This window comes from Thunnus thynnus, chromosome 2 (assembly GCF_963924715.1).
Source record: "Thunnus thynnus chromosome 2, fThuThy2.1, whole genome shotgun sequence".
Taxonomy (NCBI): Eukaryota; Metazoa; Chordata; class Actinopteri; order Scombriformes; family Scombridae; genus Thunnus; species Thunnus thynnus.
The window spans coordinates 11,152,493-11,167,305 of record NC_089518.1 but is presented as its reverse complement, the minus strand read 5'-3'; the positions used below and the strand labels follow the sequence as shown (position 1 = coordinate 11,167,305).

Sequence of the window (14,813 nt, the reverse complement as noted above, 5' to 3'; positions counted from 1 at the left end):
TAATAATATGTTAATTCCATTACAGGACAGACTTGATGTTCTCTGCGATTATGGGGAAAAAAATATGTGCATATAAGAGTATTAGCATTAGCTATTGGCCAAAATGATTTGGGAAATATCGGATATCAGCAAAAATCCAATATCATGCATCCCTAATGACAAAGCTATTAATATAAATGTTCCATAACCAGCAAATAGCAGCTTACACATTCAAGCCTTAGATGGGCGACTAATTATTTGGCTTAAAAACATGTAATTTTCTGTATTATTCTTTATGGTATATTCAAGTACATGAATTTCTTGTTTTGTTGTCTCAGTAATACAATAAATCTCATTCATTCTTAATTCATGTTTAATGTACAATAGCATATAATCTATAATAATCTAAATTCAGCCTACAGTTGATTTTTGCAGATCCAGCCAATAAAGACGTGTATAGCTTTCCCTTTTTTCTCTCTTTCTGTCTCCATGCTCTCATTCTGTCGTACACCTGACTCTCCTGTGAACTTGCCGTCTGTGCAACAGACAAAACGCATGCATCCACGTGGGAGTGTGTGTGTGTGTCTTTCTGTGCGCACTGTTGTTTTTTCTTCTTTCAAAGAGGGTACCTGCTCAGATGAAGGTCTGACGACGCTCTGCGCACACGCTCGGGTATGTCTGCGTGTCTGTGTGGGTGCTGCACAACGTCTCTCCCTCCTCTGTCTGTCTCTGCTTCTCATTCGGTGTTTGTCGCTGCTTCAAAGCTCTCCCTAAAATAGGCCTTTAATCATAGTTTGGTGTGTGAGTGGCTCGGCGGTTAGAAGCTATAAGCAGAGGCTGGATGTATTTATAGCAGACAGGGAGAGGGAGGCTGGATGGCTGATGGAGGCAGATCACAGAGTCAAGGCCCTGATCGAGACCTTTTCAGCCGACCGTGAAGCAACAGGCGTTCTCCTCCTCCTCCTCCTCCTCCTTCTCCTCCTCCTCCTCCTCTTCTTCCTCCTCCTCCGTGGGAGTTCTGCTCGGTCCGGCTCGGTTTGGCTTGGTTTGATTAGGGCTGGACTGGACTTTATGACCCTGTGATACCCTACAATGAAGTGTGCACACATACATGCACATGCAGAGGATTTGAGCACATGCAAGCATGAATAAACACATTATAGAGTCTACACACAAACAGTGACAGTTTCCATGGAGTCAAACTAGCTGATGTCATCATAAAGTATTAAGAAAACCAATTATCTTTTCATTTAGATTTGACAGTAAATTGCTGTTCTGGTTCTCAGCTTAGTGTTGCATGTTTCAGCCCTTTAACCAGATTTGTATGTAGTGTACATTATTCTGATCATTTTCCAAAGAATCCTAGACGTCCACAGATTGGTTTCCTACCTTCAGGCAGCCTTTGGTTTCAGTTCATACTATGAATAAGAACTTTCGCAGCCTTGAAACTTGCTTAAGATAGCTTATCCATTAAAGTGAACTTTTCTTTTTGTCCAAGTTGAATAATTCTTCTGTGCTGCTGCATTCAAAGAAGCCATAGCATTCAATACATAAGAGATAGCTGTAGACCTGCTTCCTCTTGTTGCAAGAAATTCAAATTCACATTATTCTTCTCATAAAGATGGATGTATTATTGTTTGATAAATAATAATGCAGTTTTAGGCAAGGGCTGTTTAAAAATCCTCCATTGTGATGCATTTAAGGACTCACTTGAACTTGTAGGCTGTCAAACAGCACAGTATTGTCATGTATTGTTGGGAAATTCAAATGCACAAGACAAAAAAGAAAAAATGTAGACTGAGAAAAGGTGAATGAAAAATTGGTAGTTTTAGGAATGGAAAGGGAGGACAATTTTTGTAATGCTTCACTCTCAAGATATTGTAGCATCCTGTCATGAGCCGATTGAGCAGGAAGAGTCCTTCCACACATTACCACACAATGATTGCATGTCTTTGACAGTGATGGGAGGTAACTACATACATTTTCTTAAGTACTGTACTTAAGTGCAATTTGAAGGTACTTGTTTTTTACATGAGTACTATTTTATGTGACTTTATACTTCTACTCCACTACATTTCAGAGGGAAATATTGTACTTTTTACTCCAATTGGTTAAGATTTTACATTCATAGCATATTATGAGTTATAAAATATAATACATTGTTATAGAATGAACTACCAACAGTATATAAAGTAGTTCAAATTGGCTTTAGCTTTGCCTCAGCCAGCCTCTACAGTAAAAATCTGCTTACACTATACATCATCATTGCATCAGTAATAATAATAATAATAATAATAATAACCGTTCCTAATGAGTGTTTTTACTTTTGATATGTAAACTGTATTTTGCTGTTTGAAAATTTTAAATGCAGGATTTTCATTTGCCTGGAAGGAAGGAAATCAATCAATTTAATCAAATATAAAACCTATGGTATGTTTGTTAAATACTCAGCAGTATTGCATAGCCTGTATAAGTTTTAGTTAATGGGTTAAATATACAAAAGCACTCAGGCAATATATCGTCATCCTGAATTTATTTGATGCCAGTTATTATTATGATGCATTCAATGGATTTACTCCAAAATCAGAGCTGAAAATGTAGTAAACCTCCCCTGTGTCTCTTTAAATTTATGCATACACATACAGATCCCAAATGAATTTCTTTGTTTCTTTCTATTAGCTTCTGTTATCACAGTCTCACACCCAGCTAAAGACAAACACACACACAGCCATTGAAATGGTCTTGTTGTGCAGTGATCTCTGATCATCTCTGCGTCCAATGGTGCTGACCTCAGTCAGGCCCTCTGAGTTGTCTATCTTTTTTATTTTCCCTTTCTATTCTGGCTTTCTATTTTGGCCTTTTGTTTATATTTCTCCTTCCATCTGTTGGACTCATTATGCCTCTCCTTGCCTCTGCCTTCCATTTCTTATTTGCACTCTCATTTATATGCTCCCTTTCCTTCTTCTCTCTACAAACTTTTGTCTCCAAGCATCAAAGGCCTTGTAATTTAACCCAAACCGCCCTTACACACACACCAGGTCCTTAAAAATAATGGAGAAGTCCTAAAATGATCAAAGTTTAAAGCTTCAAAAAGTATTCAAATGCTTATATTCCATACATACAGTAAATACAGGACATAATAACAGGATTATTTGTGCCCATTATTACCATAGATTCATCCAGAACAAGGTTACAATATGCTTCATTTATGGTTTTGACTGCATAGGTCTTGATATTTCTTGTTGTTCTTTTCCTTTTCTGCTCAATCACTACTAGAACAGAGGATGGCTTCCTTTTTGGTCATTTAATTTTCCTTAAATTCAATTCCACACAGCTGTAAAAACATCTCTTTAAGTCGGATTTTTCTTAAACCTACAGCTGCTGTTTACATAAATGTGACCTCGCACACAGCCTCACACAAAAACATGCACACTTATTCACTTGCATGTGAACACTGATGAACCACAGGTGTGTACAGTCTACAGAGAAACCCACACTCACGCAGGTTACAACCAAACACACACACACACACTCACACACACACACACACACAGCAGGTATATCCTGAGGGCTGCCACAGTGTGGTGGCAGATGGTAAGTGCATCTACCCGTATCGCCTCTTAATGACAGAGCCGCTGACCACTTCAAACAGGCCACTCGGAGCAAAACTTTCCCTTTTTTGGTGGAGAGACAAAGTCACTGAGCAGGTACCCTGGAAAACTATTCAGGACTACCTGTTTCAGATGTAGCGTTGTTATCAGCCCATTAAATGGTTATCAGTTGTTATCAATACCATTATAATGCTTCAGATGGGGCAGACTGCACCTACCAGTAGGTGCATTAGGTTTAGGCACAAAAACCACCTGGTTAGAGTTAGGAAAAGATCATGATTTAGGTTAAAATGATCACTTGAAATGTGGTTAACTGTTAAACATGGCAACTGTGGGTTATGAATGCAGTAAAATGTGGTAAAAATGTCCCAACGTTACGGTAAAAATGTCCGGTTAAATTGGGAAACCAACATTGGTCCCAAACGGTCATCTCCTGCTGCTAATCCCTAGCCTAAACCTAATCAACCCAACCAACAAAGACAACAAGTACTAGCCAGTCAGAGTAGGATGGGTCTTTGCGGAATGCAGGTGGGAAAAAATAATCCGCCTCCTACTCCAAAGGAGCTGAGTTTATATTGACATCATCTGAACTTCCCCGGGTCATAATTACTACGGCCGCGATATGGCGTCTGTAACTCAAAGGTGACCTCCAGCTTACTAATAGATGATAACAGCCTACTGAGCCAATTAGGAGGTAGATTAGGGCCATACTACCTCAAATCTATGGGTCCCGATGACAACTGATAACAGCCATTTAGTGGGCCGATAACATCTGAAGCGAGTGTCAGAACTCTGTGTGTGTATTTTAGCTTACACGCAAACTGTGCATATTCTATGCATGTAGATGTGTTCAGACGTGCACTGATTTGTGTGTGTAGCCACATACCTCGACACAAGTGTGAACGTGTGTGTGTGTGAGCGTGTGTGTGTGTGTGTGTGTGTGTGTGTGTGTGTATGCACCTCAGTAAGTGTGTCAGCTCTGGAGTTTTTTTGCCCGGCTATGTGGAACACGGCAGATGTGCTCAGTTCTCCCCTGAGGATGCTGCCTCTCTCTGTCTCTGTCTCTCTCTCTCTCCACTCACTCTCATCTAACTCGCTCATCCGCACATACCCTCCAATGTTTATACACTGCTGCTCCTCAGATAATAAGCTGACTTCAGTACTCATCCCCTCCTTCCTTCCTTTGGTTACTTATTCCCTCTTCTATCTCTCTCCTGACATCCTTCTGTGCCTCTCACGACATGTTGTCGCTCAGGTTTTTTTAACCTTAACTTGTCCAGATTTCACTCTCTATAATATTTGCTGCGTGTTTCAGTGATGGGGGGGGGGTTTGCCTTAAGAAAGACAAAATTTCATTTTGGAGGTTTTTTACATTTTTGCCAGGAAAACTATTCCTGAGTCAGCAATGTGGAATATCATGTTACTTTCTGCATGAAAATATTCAAATTCGAAGTTAATGAATATCAAATATCAGTTTTTGCCTTCATTACAAAACTGAGTCAGGGGTCTCAAGCTCAAATTACCTCAAGGCGCAGGCTAGGTTGTTGTCAGTGAGGGGGGCTTCTTGAACACTTGGAAGAAGAAAAAACAATTGATCAGTTTCAACCATATACGCGCTCTCTCCATCTCTCAGATAAATAAATATGTGTAACAATGTGCACACTCTGAAGCTGAGCAGCTCAACTTCCCCCCCCACTTCTTCGTACTTAGTATAGTGCTCTGCATATTTAGTAAGAGCATAGAGAGAGTAACAGCTCTCGAGATGGCATTGCAGGAGAACAGCAACTTTTTGATTGCAGATAAGGTCGGAAACACATTAAACTCCACAAACAACTAATTAATTGTCCATCCCTCTTGAAAAAGTCTATCCTCCAGGTCAACCTCTGTTTTAGGTTTAGAAGAAGACATTTTGGTGTCAGGTGCGCCATAGTAAATCTGAGTGCAGGTGGTCATATGGCTTGCTAAATGTGAAATATAGTGCTCTAATTTTGCAGGTTTTGCCAGAAAATTAAATGATTGTGCTAAAATAAAATATGGAAAATGAAAAGTTAATTAGCCAGATGTAATAATACATTTTAAATATGTGGGTGGCCTTTTGAAATTGATTTATGGGCCCGATCTCCTCCTGTAGGACGGTATTTTTGGAAAATAATAATGCTCAGCATTCTTGAATCCCTTGATTTTGGCACCATCTTTGGTCTAGCATTGTCAGTGCACTGGTATTTTGCACACATGCAAAGCATCAGTGTACTGAAAACAATGTTAGTTTTCTGTCTAAATAAAATTCATCACTTCCTGTGCAGCAGGTTTAAAAAGTGATCAACTTCCAAGAACTGGCTTTATGTTGAGTGACTATCATATGGTATCAAGTGGTTGTAAAATGTACCTTGATTTCTGTGAATTCAGTAACAAGCATCACTTTTTTAACCTCCTTTTTTTTTCAAGCTCACATACAGATACAGTTACAGATACACACACACACACACACACACACACACACACACAGCTCTTCCATCCACTACAGACTTCTCCATGTATATGAGTCCATTTAGTCCCAACTAGGCCACAGCGTCACATGAGCAGTTAGTCACACCATAAATCACACCAGTTCCTGCCATTCCCTCCCTTGAGTACAGCTGCTATTTTCAGTCAGGAAAACAGTGAAAGAAGTGAAAGTATTCATCCTGCAGAAAACAAAAAAAGAAATATTCTTATTCAATTTATGAGATCGCATAACGTGCAGCGTGGACTGTCGTCGCCTCGCGTTTTGCACACATTCTATCAGCCCAGATAAAGTGAAAGTGAGGAAGAGAGGGAGAACAAGGTGACACCACAAGCAACAAGAGTGTGGATAATGAAAACTAAACACCATCCTTTCTCTCTTTCCTCCTGTCTCTGTCGTGCTTTCTGCTCTGCACCACTGGTTTGTCTGTATGCTAGTCAGGGGATTTGAACAGTATGTGTGTATCAGTGTATTTGTGCGCACGTGTGTTTGTGTAAGAGAGTGAACAGCCAAACAGCGGGTGCATCTTTTGAAAATTTTGATGGAAAAAAGTCCTGGTTTTTCAACAAACCCTACAGATGAGACCGTGAAGAGAACATTTTGTAATTTTCTCATAATCTTTTTGAGATTGTTTATGCCAGTCTGCGAGCAGCAAGATGAGAAGGAACCCAAAATATGGGCAATCCTTAAATAAGTTAGACAGTCCTGAGATAAATCACATCGATTCAGCTGTTTGATGTCAGAGGATCAATAACTGGGTTTACAAGTGGGGTAATATTCTGTTAATACTCTGAGTGATAGCTAATCAGAGTAAGAGGCCTTGTATTAAAATGCAGTCTGCATCTGGATGTGCAGCCCAGATAATGAACAATCTAATCACACACGCAGATTTACAGCCATTATTAGTGTGCATTTATAAGCGTTCTTGTGCTCTGCATTCTGTCCACGTTGTCACCTGGATCTCATTTTCCATTTGCAATAATGCTCCTAATGTCCAACTCTAAACCCCTGCAGTGTTGTGTATAGGTGCTCTGTATAGCCTGGATTAAGCTCTTCTTTTCAGTCTGCTTAATGCTGCAATGCAGTTTATCAATTTATTAAGTCTTTGAACAATCTTTAGTCTAAAAGCTGTGTTAAATTCAGACACAACAGAAGTTATATTGTTATTTTCAAAACTAGATTAGGTGATTATATTCAACACATCTTGGACTACAAACATCTTGGCATCTGGCTCAATAACAAACTCACTTTTAAAACTTACATTAAAGCTGTTGCTGATTGAAGTTGTTGAAGGTTATCTTCTTTTATGGCTAAAAAGATTGTGATTCTGCAGATTGTGCAGACTTGCATCTCCCTGTTAATACCACCACTATACAACATCTAGATGCTGCCTTTCACTCTGCTGTGGCTGTTATGGTGCACTCTGCTGCACTCTCCATCAAAGCCAGGGCTGGTAAGAGAACACCATTGCCTCTTGTTTATTTGTACAGCTTTTCTAAATAGACCTTATCTCACTTCTGGCATACAGATCTTGAGCTTATCAGACTTGCCCTGAAGACTGGCATTTGCTCCAGGTTCCTAAAGTAAATTCAGAGCTTGGGAAGCTTTCTACGCAGCCTTCCATCCTGCAGGAATAACTTACAACAGATCTTGAAACTAGATACTCTGGGTAGTTTCAGCAAACTCATTAGGACCCGATGACTTTAACTGTGAATGCTTTTAGTAGTGGTGCTTTGAATCAATTATTTGTCCATAATTTCAGTCATGTTTTTGATTTTTTTGCATTTTTATTTCAAATGCATTTTGGCATCACCCTAGCAGTCCAGTCCTGTAAATTGCAAAGGTGTAATTGGGGTTAAATTGAATAATAACATTAAGGGGTGTCCCAGTAAGTCATGACAATGTGACAGTGAGCCAGCAAGCACAATACGAAGACCCTGAAAGTGAAGCAAAATGTCTTCTGTTAAAAAATTCAATGAATGAGAAAGAAGTTGTTACACTATCTGTCGAACTGGAGAACACTACAAGGTAAAAGACATTTTACTAGCCAAAGAAAATAATTCTTGAAATCTACATTAACTGTAGTCAAACCTGTTTGGGTTTTTTTTTTCCACTAGGGGACAGCACAACAAGCTGTTAACATAACAGTGACATATAATTGCCTTATAAAGTTGATATGGTGAACTTGGTAGCGAACAGTTGCCTCTTTACACATCAGTCAGACAGCAAAGTAACATTAGCATTTATTTGGAATCTGAGGGAAATATCTGGCTCTTCATGTAAGCTGAAAAATCACCAGCTAGTTGCTACTTAGCTGGTGAACACAGTAGAGTCTGTCTGTCTGCTGTTTGGTGTGAACAGGTTGCATAAAGTTACTTTATCATAGCTTTTTTTGCTAATAAACAGCTGCCTGCTGCTGCTGGAAACTAGTTGATTAGCATAATGAGAGTGAACCAAAATCAAAAGTTGCAAGCCAGAAAACCAAATAATGAGCTAAAAGATGCTAACAGTCCATATAGCTGAGGGGAGCTGCAGAATAGGCTGATAACTCTCGCGAGGTTTTTCACTACAAGTGACACCTTTCATATTACACAGTAATTTTTTTTCCCTTGTTGATAAAAAAATATTGATTAGTGCAACACAGATTGAATGTTGTTAGAAATTGGCTGGTGGATCACAGAGATGTATAGACCTATATGGAAGATGTGATGGGTTGAAGTAATGAGCATGCCAGCTGAGACTTGTGAAAGACTTCAAAGTTCCTAATGAAGAGAAGAGATGTGGACGAGATGTAGCATGTAGAAGCAGGATGGATGATATTAAGTTATAAGTGGTGCAGTGGGCGAGGCTTGGTGGTGTGTATAAGCTGAGAGATCAACAAATTTCAACAAGGAAAGTGTGAAATGCTCTTGTTGGGTTTCATTCTCTCATCTGTCAACAGATCAGTTGGAAGCAAAAATGGTTGCAGCAAAGTGTGTGTCAGTAATGTAATGTAACGATGTACCTCCTGACTGTGTCTTTATCCAGATGTTTTGGACAGCATGGCGAGGTTCAGCGTTCAGGGAGTGTTCAACTACAGCATGCTGACTCTGTCCGACCATGAGAGAGTTTTGTACATCGGAGCACGGGAGGCACTGTTTGCCCTGGACCCCAACGACATTAGCAGACAGTTACGGCCACAGGTAACACAAACACATATACACACACAAAAGCTATCACTAAAGGGGATTAAGATTTACAAAAGCTAAACATGGACCAATAAGGATTCAAGAAAAACAATTCTATCCACAACACTGTCTTACTGTCACCTGCGCACACCTGCGCTGAAAGGCTTTTGAAGAAATGCATTAAATTAAATGATAACACATTAGATTTAATATCACAGTACAACATGATGGACAATTCAGGAACAAAAAGCATCATCTCCTCTACACTGCCTAGTTACTGAGCACTGCAGAGTTAAACACACATTTCAAATTTGTAATTTAAATACATTAAATTCAATTATGATACAAATTGTGATATAATTACTATATAAAAGCTTTAAAATTGCAGAGGTTCAGCTTGGATAAGCAGGAAAAGAAACATAAAGCATAATCTCTGCCTTTGCCACACTTCATGGCTGCCTATTAACTTACAGACTGACCTTAATTTATTCCCTTTTTTTGGCTCATTTTTGGATTCAAGGACGTTTGAGAACACACACAGAAAAAAATTCTGGCAGATAATCAAAGAAGGTAATAGCACCATTATAAAGTCGACTGAGTCATACTAGTTGTTGGGTCTTTTATTGGTCTGGCCTGTATTTTTATTAAATCTTCAGGCATTGTAGAAACTAATAATGTACAAACTGTCAAGCTATTTAATGCCTTCTCAAAATGTATTACCGTATCCTCCTTGAAGGGTCACAAAATATAATAAAATGTATTAATTGCTGCTGCTAGCTAAGAGCCATGTGCCTCCAGTATGTCAATTTTTCCAAAGCAGAAAACAGCCTTGCTTTTGGTTTGACCCACATGTGTTTTTTGAGTTTAATGAATTGCTTTTTGAGAGGGGTAAACCACAAACCAGTGTTATTCTCTTTGTTCAACCCATAGAACACCATGTATGCTGAACCACAGAAATGATAAAATGTAGTGGAAGGTTTTCAGACAAGTCAACAATATTGTAGATTAGATAATTCAAATTTAGTGAAAAAAATAGATGTTATTAAGACATAAGATAGAGGTTACATGGCTGGTGTAGTGTTATGAAGATAGTTAGCTTCAGCTAGGTAGCTGTACCATCAGTATTTCAGTCAAGCTAGCTAGCCACACAAAAATAAATATCTTTTTTTGCTTTTTAACCATGCTAGGCATGGTTAACCATAAAAGGCATGTTCAATGGTTTGGTTTATTACTAAATATTTGCAAAGCTAATTACATTTCTATCAGCCTCAGCTGCACTTTGTTTATTGCTAGCTAATATTAGCATACTAACATGCCAAACTAAGATGCACTGATGTTATATTAATATTTCTTTTTACATTCCATTTCAATTTTAATTCAGATGTTTTATGACATTTTGCCAAGTTATTACTTTATTTGGAAGTTATTTGTGTTATCTGTTGCTAAAAGCTTCCAACAGTTATGGTGAGAGTAAGCTGCCAAATATTAAGCTTGTAATATGTGCAGCTATTTGCTCCAATATTTCACTGCTAACAGCACAAACATATCCACTTTGAATGTGTGGGTGCGTACATACACAAACACTTGCACATACAAGTGCTCCGGCTTTGACCCTGTTTCTCAGAGTTTATGTCCTTGTTTTAATTTGTGGATCTTGTTTTCCTATGAAGACTCTGGGGCAAACCTGTTTGTTAAAAGCATTCTATAAATACCCTTGACTTGACCTGATACACACACACACACACACACATTTACACATACAGAGATGGTGAACCCTGAGAGACTCAATCTGGCTTTGCTTTGCTCTCTCAATAATTGGTCCATATTGCAATCAATACAATTACAGCAGGCGAATGAAGGTGCAGTGAGCAGCCTGCAGAGGTTTGGGGATTGTTATCTGATTTACCACTGTAATGAGCAGTTATTAGATGCACACACACACACATACGCCCACTCTGTCACACGCAACACAGGCACAGGCTGTTTGAATGAGGGTTACAAGTCTTACTGTAATGATAAGACCACCTGTTGTCAGCCCCCAGTGTGCAATGTAGAAGGAAGGAAACACAGAAGCCAACACAGAAAAATGACTGAACAAGGACAAGGGAATAGTCCAACCCTCTGTCACCATCTGCCCATCACTCTCTCACCTCCCCTCCCTCTTCATTTCCTTTAAATGCTACTCTTTTATGTCTTTGCTGCTGTTTACTTGCTGTCTTTCTTCATTGCTTTCATGTCTGTCTTTCTTCCCTGGATATTTCCTCGAGATTTTCTCTAAAAAATTCATACTTTTCTGGTGACGCGCAGCTCCCATAAGTGCTTCCTTCTACATTATTTAGTTATGTTCTTCCTCATAATGCCTGTGGATTGGTTTCCACACTGTCATTCGTTAATTTTGCTCAGTCATCCCCATTTGGTAACTCAGACATCACTGTTACAGTTTTGACTAAACCTGCAACAATAATGCATCTCAGCTCTGTTACGCCTTGTTCCTACATTTTAAAAAGTAAAAAAATGGCTTTGTTTGTATGATATCTGCAATGTCCCACATAGGAGAATGCAACTACAGATCCTGATTTTCAATAACTAATCATATGTGCCAAACTGCAATTTCAATTGACCTGATCTGTGGGTTCACAAGCTGTGCTTGCTTCTTTAAATACTGAAGTGCATTAGTTTAAACCACAGATCTTACAGGTAATTCATACCAACTGATCCAAATGATTAATTCAGTTATTAAACTTTAATCAATATAAGTTAATAATTTCTCCAGTGACCATGGGAATTAAATGTGGATATTCGGTGAACAGTGGTAGAGAGGGGTGAATAATTTCTAATGTGACTTACCACTGAAATGTTATCGTATTAGATCACTGACTTCAACTTAGCTGAAAAAAAAGATATGTATTGTATTGAAAAAATGTATTCAGCTCATATACTGTATGTGTAATGAATTGGTATAACTATAGGATCAAAAGTTAAGTTTGTTGACCAACTAGGTGCATTGTTATTGTTATTAAAATACACAAAAGTTATTATTATACTTTCCTTCAGTTTTTAAAGCACGACCTATCCACCAGTACAATATATGACAATAATACGTTGTTTGATTGCTGTTGGTTTAAAAGCAGTCAAGTAAATCAGAGTTTAATATGCATTTGCAGCAGCTCTCTGCCTGTAATGACCAGTGTAATTATTTCTAATGGTGTGGAAACCTCTTAGTAAACACAGTTCATATTTGGGACCTCTGTCCACAGAGCAAAGTTCAGCCATGTGTCACATAGTCATTAAAAAAAGCAGCTACTGTAAATATTACTAAATAGCAAAGGTCATCAGTGAAAGGAGGTGTGGACATATGAAGTATGGAAGAATGTGCACTTTTCTTTCTTCATGGTTTTTCCCCCCACACGATTCAGAAAACGCAGAGCAGATTGTACCTTTTGGAGGCCAAAAGCTTGTCGGTCACTGAAGTAGTACCCTGCATGATGATGCCCTTTCTTGCCAGTCCTTTTTTGATCCCTTAAACAATGGCAATCATCAGGGAAAACAGCTGCAGTAAGGACCTCATAGCTTCTTACTACCAACACTGTGTTTGATGGGGCCTAGCCAGAAACACTGCTGCCAGGGACCGACAAGTTGTGCTTCTTACTCTGCACTACTTGGGTGACTCAATTAGGAGACTATTTTAACTGACTTAATTATATCTTTAGTTCAGGGTGAGCTGGTATGAATTAATACCCCAATCTATCAAAAACCCCTGTGTGGATTAAAAGGTATGATTCTGCTTCAACAAGGGCCCATTATGTACCTGTTATGGTGCATCTTTGAAAATGTACATTTTTCAGTGCCAAAATGTACTATTTTGTGAGTCTGTGGTTGTTGCCATAGTTACAGCTGCTGGTGGCCAAGGGTGCAGAGCCTATTGGCCAAGTTAAGTAAAATGGCAACAAGGAAAGTTTCCAATGATGTGCCTCTAAGTACAACCCATTAGAAACAAATGTCATTTGCTGTGTACATTATTATTCATGTTCTAGATCAATGAATGAAGGTACTTGCAGAATGGGTTACTTGTTGGCCAAAGGCACTCAACATATGATATGTCTTGGAGATGACATGTTGTCCACATCACACGTCTCTTTCTCTCTCATCCAGATCGAGTGGCCAGCTCCGCAGGATAAGAAGAGGGAGTGTGTTGCCAAGGGGAAGAACAACCAGGTAATGTGGATTTAAGCTGACAGAGCGCCAGAGTTGGTGGGGTTACCCGTCTTGCTCAAGGGCAGTGCGGCAGTAGTTTTTAAGAGAGTAGTTTATAAGAGCAACATTACTCATTTCACTTTACTCAATTACTTTTTGTCAAGTCAGTGTGAGGTTTCAAACTGGAAACCTTCCAGTCATTACATTAGCACACAGTGAAGTGCATCTTCCCGGCAGGGTTAGAATCAGCAACTTTTAAGGTGGTTCGATTCCCAAAGAGTGATGCTGAGGCTTTAGCAGTTCTTTAATTCTGAATAGAATACAATAGACTACATTGCAATATGTTACAGTACAATAAAATAGAAAACAATGGAATTGAATTTAGCTATTACAGATTATATAACAAATGCAAACATTTCTAATCCACATTTTTGTTTAGGAATTTCTTTCTCTACTGCTAGTTTTATGAATGATGTATAGGGTCATGCATTATATATTAAGCAATTTAAAATATAACTGTACATATGGTTTTACCATTAAAGGAATAGTACATTTTTGAGAAATAGGCATCGCTTTTTTTTGGTCGACTACACTCTCATGTTTGTCGTTAATGATGGTATCCCAAGTACAAAATTTGCTCAGACTGGAAACACAGGGAAACATTATATAAACAACAAGTTGAGTAATTGTCGGTTGTGTAATTTCTGACTTCCTGGAGCCTTACACTGACAACAAGACTCCGTCACTGGACTTGGCAAAGATATGGTCCAGCAGATAACCCCCATAACACCACCAGTTTATGCATATTACTGAGCAGTAGAGGCGCTGGTAGGCAGATTTTTTTACCTTCAGCTGTTTTTTAGTCTTTATGTTAAATTAAGCTAGCTGGCTGCTGGCAGTAGCTTCATGTGTAGTGATAACAGTGATATCAATCTTCTCATTTGACTCTCTGCAAGAAAGCACATAAGTGTATTTCCAAAAATGTCTCATTAGTCCTTTAATGTTTGCATTTGCTGCTTATAATGATGTACTACAGTCAGAGACACATTCTTCAGTCGCACATAAAAGTCTCGTAATGATGTTCCACTTTTTTCCAAATATATTATTATTTTATTTATGAGCAGAGTAACTTTGAAATTCAGCATTAACTCTACACTCTTCAGGCTTATGATCCTCCAGTTCTTCCCATCAGTTGTGGTACATTTGTAAACACAGATAGTGAATTAGGTCCCAGTTCTGTTAGTCTCAGCAAGAGCTTTTCCCTGCTTAGGCTGCATAATGTGAATTTGCAAGAGGTCTTGTTTAATATTTCATAGAAACACGCAGAGCTAAAACTTCTCACACAACAGCAACTTTTGA

The 14,813-nt window shown here is 38.7% G+C and overlaps 1 protein-coding gene across 1 annotated transcript in view; it reads left to right on the top strand.

The window, feature by feature from the left end:
- Nucleotides 1-14,813, top strand: part of sema4c (sema domain, immunoglobulin domain (Ig), transmembrane domain (TM) and short cytoplasmic domain, (semaphorin) 4C) — a 94,740-nt gene that overhangs the window by 56,976 nt on the left and 22,951 nt on the right. The window contains exons 4-5 of the mRNA XM_067602997.1: nt 9,121-9,275; nt 13,413-13,475. Of these exons, the coding sequence (XP_067459098.1) occupies nt 9,121-9,275; nt 13,413-13,475 (218 nt within the window). The remainder of the gene's footprint in view (nt 1-9,120; nt 9,276-13,412; nt 13,476-14,813) is intronic.